Source organism: Lampetra planeri, chromosome 20 (genome assembly GCF_965212315.1).
Source record: "Lampetra planeri chromosome 20, kcLamPlan1.2.h2, whole genome shotgun sequence".
NCBI lineage: Eukaryota > Metazoa > Chordata > Hyperoartia > Petromyzontiformes > Petromyzontidae > Lampetra > Lampetra planeri.
Window position 1 is genome coordinate 2,771,580 of NC_136126.1, and position 19,983 is coordinate 2,791,562.

At 49.5% G+C, this 19,983-nt stretch overlaps 1 protein-coding gene across 1 annotated transcript in view; it reads right to left on the minus strand.

The window, feature by feature from the left end:
• Window positions 1–19,301, minus strand: part of LOC144724481 (noelin-like) — a 34,576-nt gene extending 15,275 nt beyond the window's left edge. The window contains exons 1-4 of the mRNA XM_078603672.1: window positions 18,628–19,301; window positions 10,098–10,247; window positions 5,908–6,063; window positions 3,339–3,558 (exon numbers count right to left, since the gene is read on the minus strand). Coding sequence (XP_078459798.1) covers window positions 3,339–3,558; window positions 5,908–6,063; window positions 10,098–10,247; window positions 18,628–18,927 — 826 coding nt within the window. The 5' untranslated portion in view covers window positions 18,928–19,301. The remainder of the gene's footprint in view (window positions 1–3,338; window positions 3,559–5,907; window positions 6,064–10,097; window positions 10,248–18,627) is intronic.
• Between the last annotated feature and the right edge of the window lie 682 nt (window positions 19,302–19,983).

A 19,983-nucleotide genomic window follows, 5' to 3' on the forward strand; every position in this document is an offset into this window, starting at 1 on the left:
TTGTTGTCCTTCATCCCACACCTCCGATTAGCACGTTTGACTACGTACGGTGTGAAGTTCAACACACAAACATCTGTCCAGAAGTTGATAGGCAAAGTTGGTAGAATGCTTAGTAGTGAGATGCCTCATGGCCCTTCCTTTTAACCCAACACAGGGTGGGGGAGGCTCTTATCCAGAATGGATTTATAAAGCGCTGGAAATTAATTATCATGATGATGATGATTAAAAGTATTGAAATATGCCTTCAAATGTTTCTGTTAATTGCTTTTACAGTGTTTTTTTCTTCTTTTAACTTTCACTGGTGTTTCTAGTTTAAAACAGTATGTCTGATGTCTTACAAATGCACTTGCAAAGGTGTTCCTGATGGCTGCACATTTGAGACCCGTGGTTGGTAATTGGAACGTGATAAATAAATACCTGATTACCATAACTGTGTTGATATAATTCCCTCCCACCGAGAAATTAAATGAATCGTCGTTGGAATTTAGCAATGCAATTTGATCGCGACAATGTTGTGATTGTAGTGATCGCTTATTGGCCGCAGAGATTCACGCCATCCAATTATGTACAGAATATTCATCATCAGTCGTGCTCTATCCACTGCTGGATGAATATCTGCAGACACCGACGCCATCATACGCGGTCACACAATGCCACAATCCATCCGTCTACTGCACATGAGCTGATCTTCCCACTCCATCTCCATGCCAGCAGTCCTCTAGGGTATGTTACTTCTCGAGGGCGCCGTGGTGGTGAGATGTTAACTACCTCGCCTGGTATACAGGAGGTCAAGGGTTCGATCCCGACCCTGACGCCTGCTGTATATTCGGAGTTTGCGTGTCTCTCCCCCCGCGGTCGTGTGAAATTTTCTCCGTGTCCTCTGCTTATTCCCTCCACATTTAGAATCGACGCGCGTTGAGATTGTTTGGCTGCTGTAAGTTTCCACGTGAAAAGCCACTTTGTTGAACTATAATTTGTGGCCAGTCCGCTTCTAAAAAAACCCCCCAGCTTTTTAGCTCAGTGGGTCTTATCTGATGAAATAACTAAAAATAGTTTTCAAAAAAGTGTTCCGCAGTGTCCCCTGCCCTGGCTGCCATTCTCTCACCGTCGGCTGTGATCCCCTTCAAGCGACATGTCCTGCCCAAGCCCATTCAATCTCCTGCATCGTGGTTGCCACGTAGCTAACTATTGTTGCTGCATGTCCTTAGATTCAGTCCGTTTCTCTTGCCCATTACCATTCCAAACATTCCTCTCTCTCACTCTCTCCATTGATTTACAAAGCTTGTTCCATGTTCTTTTGTCAGTGTCGACGCCTCGGGTTGCCATATATCCGCCGTTGAATTAATGCAATCCCAGCTGAGGGGGAAGTCTAATAAAAAATATGTTATATTTTTGATGCAAAGGATCAGATGTGTGAAATAGGCTTATTATGTGCTTGTTTGTTGTGTTACTCATATCATCCACAGCAATGAAAATTGTGATCTTGTGTTACGCATTTTAGAGTATTGCATCTAACCCTCTCTAGCCTTGCTGATGAACATCTGGCAAGTTCAGCCAGCACCGGTTCAACGAAGCCTGACTCCACTAATGAGACGCCGAATGTTGAAACCGTGTGGAGGTTACTTGCGTTGAACAAATGCTGCTGGAAACAATGCACTCCCCAAAGGCTGCGTGTGATTTGATGGGACGTGACAACGTTGCTGGGATGTATTTTATTTTTACGTAGCGCGACAGATATACGAAGGAGGTGCTCTCGTGTGCTTATCTATTGATACCCTATGAAGGGTAATGTGCGCTGACTGATAACCTCATGCTGACATTTTGGCAAGTACATTTTTTGTTATTTTCACATTCACCTTTGCAAAAGCTGCTCATCCTTCTCTCATTTGCCTCTTTACGTCATAAATTAGGTCTTAATCCTGCCTTCAGTAGACACCCTAGGAATACAGACTTCTCAACCAAACGGTAATTTCCCTCCCGTGTCTTTGAACTCGTTGGATGACTAAATAAACACCTCAGCTGTGGCATGACGCTCCAATCATTATCCATTCAGTGTAGATGAAACATTTAAATAATTACACTCATTAGCTTCCGATGGTATGTAAATCAAGTGTACGCGAAGATCCATAATGTAATTGAATAATGGGCAATTTAGAGGTCTTCTAACGGTGTGAGCAAGCTGAGTTAAGAAGGGATTTTAAAAAATCTATCATTAACCACATGCATACTCTCAATCGGACGTTAAAAAAACGCATCAATTTCAAATGCAATTATGCCTGCGTTTTGTAGACCGTGGAAAGGCATTAGATTGATCATAAACGAATGCAGTCATCTAAGGTCTCACAAACCAAGGCCTTCATTAACTAAAGAAATGTTTAATATAAATATTAGAAGCAATCATTAAGATGGAAAGGCTGCCACTGCGATTTCGTGATGAAAGTGGCGACGTGCAAGTCGGACAACTCGAATTCGATTCCTGCTCGAGACCATCATGGCCGATATACAAGCCGGTCCCTTACCTCCTAAAACGGTCCCACGAAGACAAAAGCATTGTCCCGGCCACACCACCGCCTCACGTGCCATGCAGGTTCAACAGGTGCTCGCTAACAGCACTGTCCCTTTGGTCTGTGTAAGGGGTGTCACCATGGCGAGATGTTACTTACCTTGACGTCTGCTGTATATTCGGCGTTTGCTTCTTCTCCCCGTGGTCGTGTGAATTTTACTCCAGGCCCTCCGACATTTCCCCTCCACATTTAGAATCAACGAATTTTTGGCTGCTCTTAATTTCCACGCGATAAGCCACTTCATTGGGCTATCATTTGTGGGCCAGTTTGCTTCTGAAAAAGAGCTATGAAGCTCAGTGGGGCTTACCTGGTAAAGTAAAAAAAAAACGGCGAAGCCCTACGGAGGATCTTTTACCCCATTTCCACTGGCACATCCAAGCCGAGCCACCATGCGGGACTCTCATGCTACGGGTGATTTATTGTTTCCAACTGGCTGTTTTGCCGAGCTGATGCAGAACTAAACGATTAGACGTTGTTCTCCCGCGAGATGCCTGAAGAATGTGGCTCGAGGGGGCGAGCAGGCACACGGTGGGGAGGGGGGGGGTGGTGGGGGGGGCGGTGCGGGTGGGGAGGCACAGTCGATCATCGCCGTTGCCCTGCGACATCGAGTCGTTGATATTGAACTCGCGTCATCGCCTGGTTTCCGCGCGTTCGGCCGCTCACGATGTCACGGCTCTGGCTTCCCGGCAGTGGGAAAAAAAAAACTGGCCTCGGCACGGTCCGGTTGTGCAGTGGAAAAAAGAACAAATACCCCCTGGTCTGTGTGCCACTCACCTATCTTCTGCATGCAGCTGTGCAGCCTCGACTCGAGGTCCAGCACCCGCCGCTGCAGGCTCTCGAACTCGTTGCCACCGATCTCGTCCTGGATGCTGCCCAGCACCACCGACAGGTTGTTGAGCTCCGCCTTGAACTGCTCTATGAGCCGCGTGTCGGCCTTGTACTGCTCCAGCACGGGGATCAGCGGCACCAGCTCGTCCATCTTCTCCTTCAGCTCCTAGGGCGACGGCGAGGGGAGAGAGGAGGAATGGCTCGGTGTGCGAGATGGCAGAATGGAGTTTTGGAGTTTGTCGGCGGTGAGCGAGAAGCCCCGAAGTTGTCCCATGATGACGGCACAAAGGCACACTATTTATATCCATCAGCTTTGCAGAACACTTCCAACTTGAGTCTACTCGGAAATCCGCGGACTCTCACAAGAGGGCCATGGACTGACGTAGAGACCCACAGACCTCCATAGCTCAGCGGCTGTCTACGATGATTGAGATGTTACACTTTTTCAGCCTTTTTATGAGCCACTTCTGGATTAAGGCCTTCCTCCCCACGCAATCCCTTCACATGTGCTTGTTAGCGTGGCGAGTTTGTAAAGGGGGTGAGGCAGGACAGGACCGGCTCAGTTGACATCACTCGCCGATAATGCTCGCCATACATTGTCTTTACATTTGCAGTAATTGCACGTTTACACTGAAGGACATAGGCTACTGTGTGTGTGTGCACACTGTTAGTGGCAGTGTTGTGGGGAGCGGTGGGGTGGCCGTTTGCACATTGCACAACGAACACGGCACCCCGAGTTTGATTCCCGCTCACGGCCAACATCGGTGATGGTTATCTGATCCAGCCCTGGGCCTCCCCTAGGTCGACTCGGCCTCAAATAAGTACCTGGTGCGGTGTGTAAACATCACCGCCAGGGGAGACATAAGCTGCCGGGCGTGGTCTTTGCCACCCGCCCCCAGTGGCGATTATTTGAACCGGTCCTGGGCCTCTCCTACCCCCCTCGTGTGCCGTGCCAGCCTTCGTAGGTGCTCGCCAACAACGCTTGCCCCCAACAATTACCAATTGCTAAATTACCGAACGGCATTCTGTTCGCCTCTCACGAACGCAACTGACGGCGGTTTGTAAACGGCTGCTCCCCGACCCACCAGCGGTGCCGCCCTCTATCGAAGGGCACCTCACAGCAAGGAAGCCGAGTGGTGGCGCGGCTTCAAAGGACGTTGCTCCCTGGTAGTCCTTGCAGCCTTTGACGGGTCGCTTTTGTTTCGGCTTTTGTCATTTACGCTGAACTTTAATGGCCGTGAAAAATGAATGTCGGCGGCGACTTGGACAAAATTGCGCAGGCCCCCGTTGCTTAATTTTTTTTCTATATATACGTCAAATATAGCGGCCGTAAGGAATTCAGTCTCTTCGTTACGTTAAGCTAATTATTAACGGGCAACGCTCCCACTCGCCTGGTCGTGTCTTAGCAGAGGCAACGTCTCACCCAGTGCACTTGACGTGCTGTAACTCGCAAATCCTCGCCGTTTGCTATTATCGGGGATTGTTGAATCTTTATTTAATTTATTTTCAAACCGAAACTTTCTTGCGATGTTAAAAAAAATTGCGCGTCCCAGCTAGAGGTCACGAGCTTGCATTGGAAGATCGATCTTACAAAAAAAACGATAGAGATACAGACGTAAATGCGTTTAAGGTCTATGACCAAATCTAAAAGTGTCTCCCGGCTGGAGCAACCAAATACTGCTTACGGCTCTCCGGTGCGCTTTTCTCCCAGCCTCTGCCCACCTTGCGGTGTAAACCATTTTGGCATTGGCAGTGATGCACAAGCAAACACAGCGAAACAAAACTCAACACATTCATCGTTACAATTGTGGCCTGAAAAAGGAAACAAAAATATGCAATGGCGACATTTTGCCCAATTGCCCTTCTGCATCTCCAATTAGCTTGGCTGGATACGTACATACGTCAGAGTATTTCGAGGAAGAATGGAAAGTGGAGGTGGGCTTCATCTAAAATTAAACGTTTTATTTTACCAGGTAAGGCCCAATGAGCAAGCGATAGCTCAACGAAGTGGTTTATCACGTGGAATCTTACGATAAAAAATCCACTCGACCGCGGGAAGAAAGATACGCAAACTCCAAATATACATCAGGCATCAGGGGCGGGATCGAACCCAGGACCTCCGGCATACCAGGCGAGGCAATTAACATCTAACCACCACGGCGCCCTAGAGGATGCACATACCCTAGAGGATGGATGGCATGGCGTCAGAGTGGCAAAATCAGCTCACGCACAGGAGCGGGATGGATTTGTGGCATTGTGGGAATGCGTGCGATGGCGTCAACAGACATTCGTCCAGCAGTGGATAGAGTGTAACTGATGGTGATAATTCTGTATGTAAATAGTGGTGTGAATCCTTGCAGCCAAATAAGCGGCCGCTACATTCACAACATTGTTAAAACGTGCACGACATTGTCAAAACAATATTCTTTTTTTGCACGTTGTTAAAAAGAAAGTGACGGTTACGAGATGTTTAAAAATTCCCCCCCCCTTATGCATTGCTCTCCGCCGGGCGTACCTGAAAGTGCCGAGCCAGCAGATCCTTGCGGTCCTCCTTGGCCTCCTGGAACATCTTGTCGAGGGCGTTCATCTGCTTCTCGATGCCCTCGATGTACTTGATGTCTCGCTGTGTGCGCAGATCGAGGACGGCCATGGACTGCGAGATGTTCTGCACCTGTGTGTGAGAAGGATTTCGTGGCCCCGTGTCGGTCGTCATTTCGGTGATAGCCGTCGGGGAGGAAACCTTCTTGTGGAAGCGTAAGGACGATGCAAACGCCGAGGCATTAATAGCCCGCGATATTAATGCACGTGTGTTCAGTTTGTTCTCCTGGAACGCGTAGTTTTCACAACGCGATTTGGATATGACGGGATGAATGTATTAGGGAACACTTTTTTTGTTATAACGCGGACGCAAATTGGGTATAACGCGATCGAGTGGAAGGAACTACGTCGCACGAGTAGGAATAAGCGGCTGTACGGCTGCTAAGGCATTGGGAAGCTGCTGGATCCTTCTAGATGCAAACCACGCATCTCACGTGTTATTGCGGACTGTGCTTTACCCTATATTATTGATTATAATGCGATTTTTCCATAATGCGGCCGCGTTATAGGATAACAAACTATACGTTGAATTCATTTTGCACTGTACACGGCCAACCGTGCTAATTGGAGGTGCGGGGGAAGGACAACAAACTAAACACAAAAAGCACTTCTAAAGAAAGTAGTTTTCAATGCATATTGAAAAGTAATGCTTTAGCGTCTGCATTGTCCTTTTGCTGTCCGCCTTTTGGCCTTCTTCGGTCCATAGCACCTGTGAGACAAAGTCATGAAGGAGGCTGTCCCTGGTGTAGACCAATCAGTGACACAATGTGTACACAATGCGTACACAATGCGTACACAATGCGTACACTATCAAAGCACATGTCGTTTGCATGTTTACCAACAGGCACGTGTGGTTAATGCAAACTTGATCCCCCGTAATTCTAGGTATCTATTTGGTGTTTGAACATTTTAACACCTCCCGTATTGTTACCAGAAATAGGGTAAAGCCCATTATTTTTTTTATCATCCTAATACTGTCCAAAAGACTCATGTAGGCGCAGATACTTTGTCCCGCGTTAGGGCGGCGCGGTGGTGCAGAAGGTTGGTGACCAGAGTTCGATTCCATGCCATGGCTGGCATGAGTGGCAAGTGATGTTTGAGCTGGTCGTGAGCCCTCCGCCTTCACCAACCCGCACCGAGCAAATGCCGTGAAGTATGGTCACACAGCTCCCATTGTTACGGGACGGTGTGGACAAATCCATCGACTGTCAGTGTATTAATAAAAGCGTGCCGCATATATATGTTTTCATTCTGCTTCTGTCAATATAGTTGGTTCGTATGTCATCTACGCAGTGTGTGTGTGTGTGTGTCCACCCTGTACTATATATAGCATATAGTTGTATGTATCCTGTTGTTCCTAATCGATAATAACACCACGCTGGTTGTTGTTGTTGTTGTCGTTGCTATGGGCAGGAGCAGTGGCAGTCGCTCAGACAAAAAAAAACCTTACACGAATGGGAAGGAGAGGCCATTATTTTTAGTTTCAAGATTAATGGACTGATCGTTTCACGTTGGCAAATGATTTAAAACGCCGGCTAATGAATAAAACAGCGGCACAATGACGCTGATAATACAATACCCACGTTTCTCAACACGATAAAACCGTTGTAACTGCGGTAATTAAACACGAAAATAAAATCTCGCGAAGCTTGTCAGATGCGTTCGGCGAAAGCGACAACGCATCGACAGCGCGAAGCCATCAACCGCCACGTCTCTCGCTCCACATCCACACGTGCCACCTCCAAGGGGCCTGGCGGGTGGAGTGGCGACGATGCCCGCCGGAGGCGGTTATTATAATTACGGCGGCAGGTGTTGTCAGGTTAAATGTGGTGGTGGTGTTTTTGTTTTTATGCTCAACAGTGGTGATTAAATTATTTGCCAAAGGCTGCGCCGCCATCATTGGCTCCGTCATCCCCAGCATTTGTTTAACGGTCTGCGAGAAAATGCAGTCAGTCGGTTTCTGTGTCGCTGCGGATCGGCCTGCTCATGGAGGGTAAAAATCGCTGTATGACAATACGTATAATTAATGTGTGCTCGGCACATGTAAGATATGCATGTGCAAACTAGAACGTGTGTGTGTGTGTATAGATATATATCTATTATGGGGAGCAGGGGCTCAGCAGTTAAAACGCTGAGCTACGAACCCGGCTACCCGAGCTCGAATCCCGCTCACGGCCAACACCAGCGCCGATTACATTTGAACTGTCCTGAGCCTTTCCTACCCCCTCGTGTTCCGTGTCAGCCTTAATAGGTGCTGCTCATTAGCAGCACTTGCCCTGAAAATTTGTTTAGGCTATACGGGGGATCTTTGTCTGTTTTTATATATGTGTGTGTGTACATATTTATGTATAGAGCAAATACACACTCGCATATAGAAAGTGTTAAAACGCATTAAGAAAAAATGCCATCCCATCACTGGCAAGGCCTCCAATAGCCAACACCAATTGCGAGATTTCATTGCGTAGGTGTTCTGCCCGATGCGGTTATTCCCCATTACACCCGACACGTTTTTGCCAGTGGCAGGTGTTAGTGTGGCTCTGGGAACACGGCGGCGGTGGGGGGGGGAGGCTCTTGGCGTGGGGTGGAGAATTGTGCCCTTTTGTGTGACCCTGGATTTGCTCATCTGCTGCAGAAATTACTGCTGTGTGCAGGCTAAATCGTTACACCATTATGATATTTTTAATGAGCAAATGAATTCCCATCTTTTTATGTATCTGTGGTTTTTTCCCTCTTCTTCTTCTCCATTCGGTCTCCCGATGGTAACCCCTGCAGTCCGTTGACCTTCTGCTCCCCATTTGTTTGTGAACGTAAAGCGTTTTTTTTTTATTCGCTTGATACGATCTGAATTTATGCGCAAGCGACAACATTCGCAGGCCATTAGCTTTAACGAAATGCGCCTTCTCTTCATTGTTTTTTGGTAATTAAAAGACACGCACGTATACATGCTTGCACGCACGCACGCACGCGGGTACACACGCATGCACTACGTTGGGGCCCGGTGCGCATTAAGAAACCGTCGATAACGCTGATGGCGGCGATGATGACGACGACGATAGTGGCAACAAGAGTAAAGGGCCAATACCGGCGGCACGCCCGTCGGTTCGAACTCTGGCCACTGAGTACCGCTGGCTCAATTATACGAAGGGAAATGAATCCATCCATCGTGCGCAGCTACGGAGGCAGCGCAGGATTGAGCGGGGGTGGCGGCTCGGCACGCATGTGCGCACGCACGGGCGCGTACGGTGGGACGCGCTTTCCTTGACCCTCTAATGGCCCTGCTTCCTCCCCTTAGCTCTTCCACGTTCACCTCGTCTCCGCTCTTCTCCGCTCATCTCCCCTCCCCACGCGATCCTCTCGCATCGCGAATGAGCGAAAAACCAAACGAAGACAACAACAGCAAAACGTGGGCAGGTTCCATGCAATTCTATTGAAAGCGATGACAGACCAGGCGGGGTGATTCTCGGGGTCGTTTTTTTCCCTTCTTTCACCACGAGGTGAAGCGGGCGGTTGGAAGCGGCGCGGGGCCGGTGTGAGATCGCTCCATGACACTAGAGGTGACATCATCCCCCAAAATGCTCGGCAGAGCCTTCGCCGAGAGAGAGAGAGAGGGAAACGGCACCTGAATGAGAAGTGCTCCCCTGTGAGCGTGAGGTTTCCGACCCTGTACCCCTCCCCCCTACCCCCAACGCGCACGATATACCCGGCGGTTAAATTTGAGACGGTCTGCCGCCGCTGCTGCTGCTCCCATCGAGCGCTATGTAACCCTCGGCCCGTCCGTCCGTCGTCAAGGTTACGCGCTTTGCAATTATAATTGCAAAGCGAGCGCACGCTGCGCACGGCACAGGTGTCCTGGACCAGCGGAGTGGGGCGCCGTTGGCATCGGCCCCGGCGCAAAAAAATTCAAATGGGAACCATCCCCCACCCCCACCCCGGCTCTGTCCCCACCTAACTGGGTTCCTCCTCCGGCACCCAGGGGGGCCCCTGGTACAGTGGCACCACCTGCAAAATCGCTGCCCTCGGACCCGATATTTGATTGACAGATGCGCCACCCGTGCCGCTAAGTGGCACCCCCCGCCCCCCCGCCCCCCCCCCCCCCACGACACGTACCTTTTCAAGCAGCTGGCGAAGCTGGCGGGAGCGAGCGTCCCGCGAACACACGCTCTGCTGCGGCGCCACCACTGTGCACACGCACTTCCCGTCCGCGTCCTGGGCCGAGGTGAACACCTGCCAGCCCTCGTCCGGGTTCGGTATGAAGCCCTGCAAGCGGGGAGAAGGGGGCGGGGGGTGTGCGTGGAGGGGGGGGCACAGGCCGAGCGAACGTGGTTGGGTCCATCGGTCAGCCGGGTGTGTGCGGGCGCGTGTGTGCGTGCGCTGGGCACATGTGTGTGTGTGCGGGGCGCGTGATCTTTCAAAACCGCCATCCGGGAAATTGCTGGCTCGCGTCGCTGCTGGCGGAATTGCCTATGCGAGGATGTTTTTGCCTACTCTTCCACGAAGGATAGCTGTCTCGGAAGAGATTGGGGGGGGGGGCATGGTTATTTCCAGGCAGGCACCGCGGTGGCGAGATGTTAACTACCTCGCCCGGTAAACAAGAGGTCGTGGGTTTGATCTCGATCCTGGTGCCTGTATATTTATAGTTTGCGTGTTTTGCCTGTGGTCGCGTGGATTTTTTTCTCCGGGTCCTCCAGTTTTTGACCTTCCACATTTAGAAGCAACGTGCGTATAGAGTAATTTGGCTGCTATACATTTCCGCGTGATGAGTGTCTCTTGATTGGGCAATTATTTGTGGTCAGGTCGCATCTGAAAAAGAGCTGAAGAGCTCAGTTGGCCTCACCTGGTAGAATAAAAATATAAATAACTTCAACCGTGAGACAGATTTGCAACCGAACCATTCGTAATCCGTTCGCATTCACCGATTTGTCCCCCCCCCACCAGTTGCACGTTAATTTCCCGATCGTTTGAGTCTGTTAAAATGACGCGAGACTCCATCGACGCACGCGAAAATGTCTGCAGGCTGGAAACAAGTGGGTCAAACGACACGGCGGTGCGCATCGCGCGTAACAAAAACTCCTCCAGACCACTCGGCTCAAAATAGCTGAGAGTGTGCGTCGGAAATGTTGTCGTTCGTCGAGAACAAAATGTGGCCAGCTGCTCGCTTGGATGAGAGCTTGTGTTCAGTGCGTCCTGAGTGTCTCTGCATTGTGACCGTAGATGCTGGATATAAGCATGACCCCTGGAAGAGCCAAACGCAAGGCCATCATCCCTGGGTTTGATCTTCCACGAAGATCATGGCCCACCCTAAAACCGCATCCACGGCGCAAACCATCGCAAGATGCGCACATGGAACGTTAAAACTCTCCGGTAGCGTGCGACTGCGATTATCCAGAACAGATCGTAGACTCAGCCACTCCTGGCGTGGTTATCTGGCTTGGCCACCTGAATGTGAAATTGTAGTTGTTGTTGCTCTGCATCGACATCCGCCGTACGGAAGAAGAACAACAAGAAGAAGGAGCAGCACGGCCGCCTTTGGGGAAGAGCGTGGGCACTGCCGCCTCTGCCAAGTCGTCTGGCCAAGGTGGTCGAGGCGGTAAAAATTAGCCTCCCCGGAGGGGCTCTCAAGACTGGCAGCGGTGGCCACCTGGCGTCATGCGGCTCTTTTAATCCACCACGTGCGGCTCTATCGAAGGGGCATAACTTGGACCGAATGTCTCTCGTGCTGTGCCGAAAACTGTCATTATATACACTTATATATATATGTAGACGCTTGGCTCTTTGCAAAGCTCGTGGGCACATTTTATCTCTTGGCCTGTTAGAGATTGGCCACCCCTGCTCTTCAGAGTCTCTTACACACCTCCGATTAGCGCGTGGTTGGCTACGTACGGTGCGAAAGAAGTTCAAATACATACGTACGTACATAGAGCTCCCTCCATTGGAGACATTTCCACCGGCAGTGGTGTGAGCAATTCATTGCAGGGTTGCACTTGTGCCTCATTTCCTTTCGAGCGTAGGCCAGCTGTGCTTATATCAGAAGTTTCCCTTCACCCCCCCCCCCCCAACGTCAGGATAACGTAAGCGTGCGTCGCTAATGCCGTAGGGTGTGCCAATCGCCATCGTCCACGGCCGTCTGGAACGTTCTTCCTTCCAATGTTCGGAAACTACTGGGAGCTCTGCACTTTTTGAATCCAGATTTAAAACTAATTTCTTTACAATTGCTTTGTGCGTTTAGTTTGTTGTCCTTTTCCCGCACCTCCGATTGGCGCGGTTGGCTACGTACGGTGCGAAAGAAGTTCAACGTGCTACGTGCGGACGTCGAGGGACGTTCTCAGAGTAGAAGAGATTTAAATTAGCGTTCGGGTGGCGCTCAATTTGCGACTGCAACGCAGGTGGCGAGTTGCGAAGCGCGCACAGAAACAACAACGACAACAGCAATAACAACAACAATGATAACAATAACAACGATAACAACAGCAATAGCAACAATGATAACAACGACAACAAAAATGATAACAATGACAACAACAACATCATCGACAATAATAGCAGCAACAATAACGACAACAACGATAACAACAATAACATAATCGACAACAATAACAGCAACAATAGCAGCAACAATAACAACAACAGCCGCATCAGCGGCATCGGCACATCGATAGGGCTGTGGTTAGACAGGAGCAGATCAGCAACAACAACAACAAGAAAGCCCCCCTTGTTGTCCGGCCTGCACATGTTTTTCATCAAATATTCAGGGCCCTGCGAGAGCAGCTTCGTCCAATTGGGGGGCAAATGCTCGAACCTAGTTCGGCGCCGTCGTCATTAGCAAAATAAGTTTAAAAAACAACCCTCGTCTCGGACCCAAAGCGATGATGTAATCAGCTAACGGAGAGGAGGGCAGGGGGGCGGTGTCTCTCCGGACGACAAAGGGGACTTCTGGAATCGCGGGATCGAGAAGGATTCCGCAGCGAGCGAAGCGTCCAGGGGTTGACGGTACGGCCCAAGTTGGCAGGGGCGCACAGGCAGAGAGAAATCAATGGAATGTTACCCACATTTTTCTTAGGTTTTGTCGGTAAAGTCACGTAGGTAAAAAAATAAAAATAACATTAATAAAAGTAAAATAAAAAATAAAATAAAAATCACGACGCTTCGGAGGCAACACAAGCTTCCGTCTTCAGGTGGAACCGTCACAGCACGATACAGCTATCGTGCTGTTGTTGTTATTGTTGCTGTTAGTGTTGCTGTTATTGTTGTCGATTATGTTATTGTTGTTACAGCTATCGTGCTGTGACGGTTCCACCTGAAGACGGAAGCTTGTGTTGCCTCCGAAATGTCGTGATTTTTATTTTATTTTTATTTTACTTTTATTAATTTTTTTACCTATGTGACTTTACCGAAAAAACCTAAGAATATGAATCCTTGCAGTCACCAAAGCTTCAAATGTAGAATGTTACCCACGTTCGTTATTATAAGGAGACTAATGTGTCAGGCGAGAAGGACGCATTGCCAAAATGTTAGCCAATTATATTCTATTTAATATGTGTAGAATTGTTTTTAATATATAAAGTACTACATATCAATATATATAATTGCAAATGTGTTGGAGGTTTTCTTTTTTTAAGCGAACGTTCGCTGACGAGAGAGCATTGCGGCAATTCGTTACAACAGTTGCAACGTGAATCATATCCACGAGCAGAGATTAAGTGTGAAAATTTACTTTTAATAAATGGAAATGAAAAATAAATAATGGGTTTTAATCATTCCCACCCCCTCCCCACCAAAAAGTTTGCAGTTTATTTTTTAAATGTGTCGGTACGCATTAAATGAAGAGTTTTAAATTTAATTTAAAACCCTAAATGGCGGTAGCATCTCAAGCATAACTTTGGAGCTCCGACACGATGTGGTGACTTGCTGTGCCCTTTAAAATCTAGGTTGAACGCTGATTTATTTTATAACTGCTTTTTGTGTTTAAGTTTCTTGTCCTTTCCTCCGCACCTCCGATCAGTACGGTTGGCTACGTACGGTGCGAAATAAGTTCAACATACTTACTTGATATGCTTTGGTTTTTTCGATAAAGTCACGTAGGAAAAAAAACAACTAAATCATTTCATTTTATTTTTTACCTACGTGAGTTTAACGAAAAAACCAAAGAGTACCAATCCTTGAAGTCACGAAAGCTTCAAATCTATACTTACTTGACTTGTTATGTAAAGGTGACCAAAACATTGTTGAAGCGGACAATTCTAGCTGCCAGTCCAGGAGGCTGCCAGATTTCACTTAAAATCCCAACTCTTTGGTAAAGTTTGCTCGATGAGGTGACGTACAGCCCAAGTGACAATCTGCACCTTTGAAGAAGCTGCCTGCAGACCTCTGAACTGTTTAAGTGCACCACACTGTGAGTTCCAGTGACAACGCATTAGTCAGGATTCCCTAAATTGTTAATGTTGCGAGCTGTGATTTCGTACTTTGGTTATCTGATGTGACAGTCTGCTCCAGGGGAGCCACAGCGTTCATTTGTGCGTGTGTGTGCATGTGTGTGTTGGTGTCACTGAGTGAGTGTGTGCGCGCACCTCTGCGTGCGTGTGTGTGTGATTGTGTTTCACGCCGCCGTGTGCACATGAGCGTGTGAGTGTCTCGGTGTCCGTGCGGTTGAGTGAGTGAGCATGTGACCGACTGCGTATAACGAGTGTGTGTGTGTGCGCGCATTGGTGTTGCGTTTCCAGTGGAGAGTGGCGGTGTAGCGATTAACGCGCTGCGCTACGAACCCGGCGAGACGGGTTCGATTCCCGCTTACGGTCAACACAAGTGGCGGTTATCTGAATCGGTCTTGGGCCTCCCCTAGGTCGACTCAGCATCAAATGAGCAACTGGTGCAGTGTGTAAATATCGGCACAAGGAAGACAAAGGCGAGCGGGCGTGGTGTTGGCTACCAATCCCGTCGTGTAGCGTGCCAGCCTTCGTATGTGCTCGCTAACTGCACTTTCCTTTGACTGTCTGCTAACGCTATACGGGGGATCTTTGTCGTTGTCTTTGTTCTGTGTCCACGTGTCCACGTGTTGCGCGACTTTGTCTTTTTGGGGTATTGATGTCTGGCCACGTTCAAAACCCATATCAATTGGAATTTGAATTAGTTGTGGGCCACCCCCAGGTTGTTTCAGCACAAAATGACCGCACTGAGTACACTGTGGGGAACATCAGGACTGGATATACAAATCTGTCCACCCCTTCCCCACGTCAATGCACTCCAACATTCATAGGTGCCCGCTAACAACATCTTCCCATTCATATGTTTTACTGTCGAAAATTAGCAGATATTCACGAATAATTGCTGGATTAAAAAGACGTTATTGAGCTGAGTCACGAAAAAAACCGGTACTGATGAATGCTGGTAAATGTCACTGGTGTGAGATGATGATTTCGCCGTTTGATAGACAACGCCCTTTGATGCCAACAAAGTTAGTGTTTAAAACAGCAGCGAAAAGTGTGCGCATGGCACACTTCCATTGTATTGTTAAAAGTTTTGACCTCGTAAGTGATATTTATATCTGAATATCACGCGAACTACGACCGTACCGTCGTATTAGTAGAAGTGGTATCCTTTATTTAACCGGACCGATGAAAATGCAGATCTATTATTTTGCAAGGGCAACCGCAAAGAGGACACTACCTATAGGATAAATTCAGCCCTAAGAGAAATTACGAGCACAGTGGACTGTGGGTGTATAAGATGAGACAAAGGAATGGGATTCTTTCATGCATCACATTAATCTGCTGGCATCGTACGAAGTACAATACAGCCCTACGAACAGCTCCAGTGAGGCTGGCGTTACAGACTGCGTGAAATGTCACGTGTCGTATCCTACAGCTGTGATTCCATTCCTGTGGAGCTGACCATCGTCATTATTATCACCATTATCATCAGCAACAGCAGCAGTTATGGTCAAACCACTGCTGGACAATTTAACTGACCGACTCTCTTAGAAAGACCACATTGCGGTATTCGTTGTGTGAATATCGTGCCATACGTACGTGTCAGACGCACGTACATCCGATAATAAAACAAAACTAAAGATCCCCCCCATAGCCTTAATAGACTGTAGGGGCAAGTGCTTGTTAGCGAGCACCTATGAAGGCCGGAACGGCACACGAGGGGGTGGGTTGCCAGCACCACGCACGGCCGCCTTTGCCTCCCGAGTGGCGATGTTTACACACCGCAAACCAGGTACTCATTTGAGGTTGAGTCGACCTAGGGGAGGCCCAGTACCAGGTTCACATAATCGTCACTGGTGTTGCGCCGCAAGCACGACTCGAACTCGGGTCGTTGGGTTCATAGCGCAGCCTAGGGCTAACCGCGACACTACCACTCGTCACATACCAACATCACGACTACCAACCACCACAACCACCACGATATCAGGCACCTCTCTGCTGGCTTCAATATTACATTTAAAATGAATGTAGAGCTCCCCTCCCTCTGTGGGCCGCGTAAAGGTGCCAAGCAGCACGATCAAAATTCCCAGTTGCCCGCACGTACACCAGAAGACACAACGGCGGGCGGGCGGGCGGTCGAGTGGGCAATCATGCCTTCTCTTTGCAAGTGAGAGAGAGAGACTGAGAAAGAGAGAGATCGCAGCTCGTCAAGGGTTAACACCAGCCAGTGCGTCAACCTCACGCGTCGCGCCTTGCGGAGTCAAATGGAGTGTGGCTTTTTTTTTTAAAATGTGATTCACAGTCCATTAGCAATCTCTTGAACGGCTCATTAAAGACTGTGTGCCCCGGCGAGAACAAAAAGGGAATGTTGAGCCCCCTTTTAACCTAGCGCCGAACGCCGCGAATGTAATGGGACCTTAATAAATACGATGGGTTAGCGGTACTAAAATGTCACCGTGATTTCTACTGACACGTGTTCTCTCTAGCTCGCTCGCTAGCTCGCCAGCTCTCTATGCCAGCCCCTTTGCTCTTTTCATTACTTAATTAACCAAGAAAACAATTCGTCAGAAACGTACATTTTTTTTGCCGGAACTCATGAGCGAAGCTGCGCAGATTCATACGCGTCTTTATTATGACACGCGAGCATTACTTATTAACGTGGCATTCGAATGCCTAGATTTGCACGCAGTGTGGCTTATGCACCCATGTGTGTGGTGTCTACATTAGGGTGACCTATTTTTTACATCTTTTTAAAACAACAATAATAATAATAAAACGAAACACAAGGGGGGGGGGGCGTGGTTACAAACGGAATGGAGCTAACACAAACAATGAAACAATAACAATAATTGTAGTCTGGTGCTAAAAACATCCCTTCCCAGGGTCGCATGGACACAACCCACGATATAACTGGAGCGTTGCTCCGAAGCTGGTTGGTATACGGGGAGTGGGGTGGGGTTGAGGGGGGGGGTTGAAATTACGTAGCGACCGCTGTGTGTCTCTCTCTCTGCTCAATCACAGCAGCAACCCTGTGGGTCTCTCAGGCGAGATGCAGCTCGATGCTTTGGTTGTTTGGTCACGCAGCGCGCCCGAGCACAGAGTCCCCGAATGCAGATCTCATCACATCCCTCACGTGGCATATGCAGGGGAGATATTTTTGTTGCTGACCGTGTGATTCTCAGTCGCTCACATATAAACCAGCGAAATGAGCGCGCTGATATATTGGTCAGTTCTTCTCCCCAACCGCCCATCCACCGCCTTCTAATCCCGCTCCATCCATCCCTCCCTCCCTGCCTGCTTCTCCCCCTCTCTCCTTCGCCCCTCCACACCCCTACCCTTATCTATCTCTCTCCACCTCTCCCTCCCTCTCTCGATCTGCCGCTCGCTGGCAGTCGCACGCCAAATCACATCCTCCCATACACACAACCTCATAACGGCCACTGTGACTGTATCACTCCTCCACCCTCTCCACCACCCCCGCAGCGCCACTAATGATTTTCGTTATTTTTATGTAATCTCACAATGCGGCCGATGAGCTGACGGGCACAGAGGTCGATACGAACAAAACAACATTGACCGCTGTTATACACTTTGCATACTCGGTGGACTGAGTGGATGCTTGCCTACCGCATACCCACAGCCACTCACGCACACACGTGCGTTCTTTCGTTTGGCGTTGACGCGCGTCTGCAGAGAGTGGCCGTAATAATTACGACAGAACCACCACGTGCCAATCACGATCAAACGTGTCCGGTAATTGCATTAGCGCTCGCTCGAGAGAGAGAGAAAAAGAGAGAGATCTTCCAATTCCCGTGTACAGTGTACCGAATCAATGCACTTTTCAATTATGGTTGCGCGCCAAAGAGAATGGCAGACACTTCATCGCAAATTATAAATCCCCCACGAATCCATAATGTTCAGTTGCCCGCACGGGCCAATATACACCCCACACACACACGTACGGATGGATGCATACAGACAGACACGGACGGGCAGGTGGGCCCAGAGAAAACACAATTAAGGAGCGCGCGAGCAATTAACAGAATCGATAGATCTATGAACATTGATTCAAGTGCAGACACAAATACCCCCCTGTATAGCCTTTGACATCCTTTCGGGGCAAGTGCTGTTAGCGAGCGCCTTTGAAGCCCGGCACGGCACAAGTGCAAACACACACAAAGACAAAGACACAGACGCGCGCGCGCGCGACTCACGGATGAGATCTTGTCCATGTCGGGATCCGAAGCGCCAGCCAACTTTGTGAGGTTTAGGCCCACGAGGCCGGGCAGCGTTTGCGACATCCAGTTCGTCACCATGGCCATCGTGCTGAGTACCACCCCGAGCTTGAGCAAGGGAACCGATGCCCCGATGCCCGTCGAGTTCGTGGTGACGTTCAGACCGTGGCTGGAGGCCTGGGGTAGCCCATCGGAGGACGGGCGCGCAACGTGGCCGCACAAGGTCACGCACAGGAGCAGCACCGTCAGCTGCGGTCGCGCTGACTTCGTCATCGTCATCGTGACGACGGTGTGACACGAGATCTTTGTTGTCTCGGCTTCGCGTTGCCACCGTTGTGTGCGCGTGCGTGCGCGTGCTTGTGAGTGTTGTCGTGTGTGTGTGTGTGTGCGCGTGCTTGTGAGTGTTGTCGTGTGTGTGTTTGTGCGCGCGTGTGTTGTAGGCGCGTGATCGAGGGAGTCGGCAGGCGGAACGACGCCACCAAAGTCGCGTCTCGCCGCGTGTCCACGATGCCACGACCCAAATCCCTGACGCCGGCGCGCGTCGTCAGTCCCGTTTGGCTATCGCGGTCGATGGCGACGATGTTTCTGGCCACGTTATGATCACACGGTGCCCATGTATTGGCGACCAAATTGTCGTTGGTTTATGTAGATATATTGTGAATTGATGAATTGCAATAAGTGGTAGCACTGGTAAGTTTTTTTTTCGTGAACTTTGAAAAAAAGCGGCTGCTGTGGTTGATGGGAGAGCTCCTCTCTAACCCGGCCGCTCCGTCACACGAGCGCGTTGGTGGCAGACCACGAGGAACGCCAAAAAACAAACTTCGTAACGTTCACTTCTCACAGAGTGGAGCTTCCAAGACGCAACTTCAGCAGATCCAATTCTGGCACCACCACCCCCCTCCCCGCCCCCCTCTTCCCCCTATTTCCCTTCGCCGAACCTCTCGGCCTTCTCTTCCTCCCTCCTCCTCCTCGGGTAGCAGCTTACGTGAGAGTCATGTCAGCCGCGCCCTTTGCTGGAGCTTGGGTCCCGCATCGGATGTGGTATACGACTGGAACGATGCAGCTGCTACCGTCGCTGTCGCTGCTGCTGCTGATGTTGCGTCCACTTTCATGCCCTGCGGGTCGCTGTCACGATGATGGAGCGGAAGGCGCTCTCTTCGTAGCTGGAAATCTACAAAAGGTCTCACTTGACGTTCTCAATGATGCTCGAAGAGCGTCGGTACGTGGCGGGTCACGGGAGATTAACAGCACAGTGTCGCTTTGTGAAAGCTCCGCACGTCGCCGCTCGCTCGCTCTCTCTCTCTCTCAGTGAGCTTCCCTCTATCTCCCTCTCTC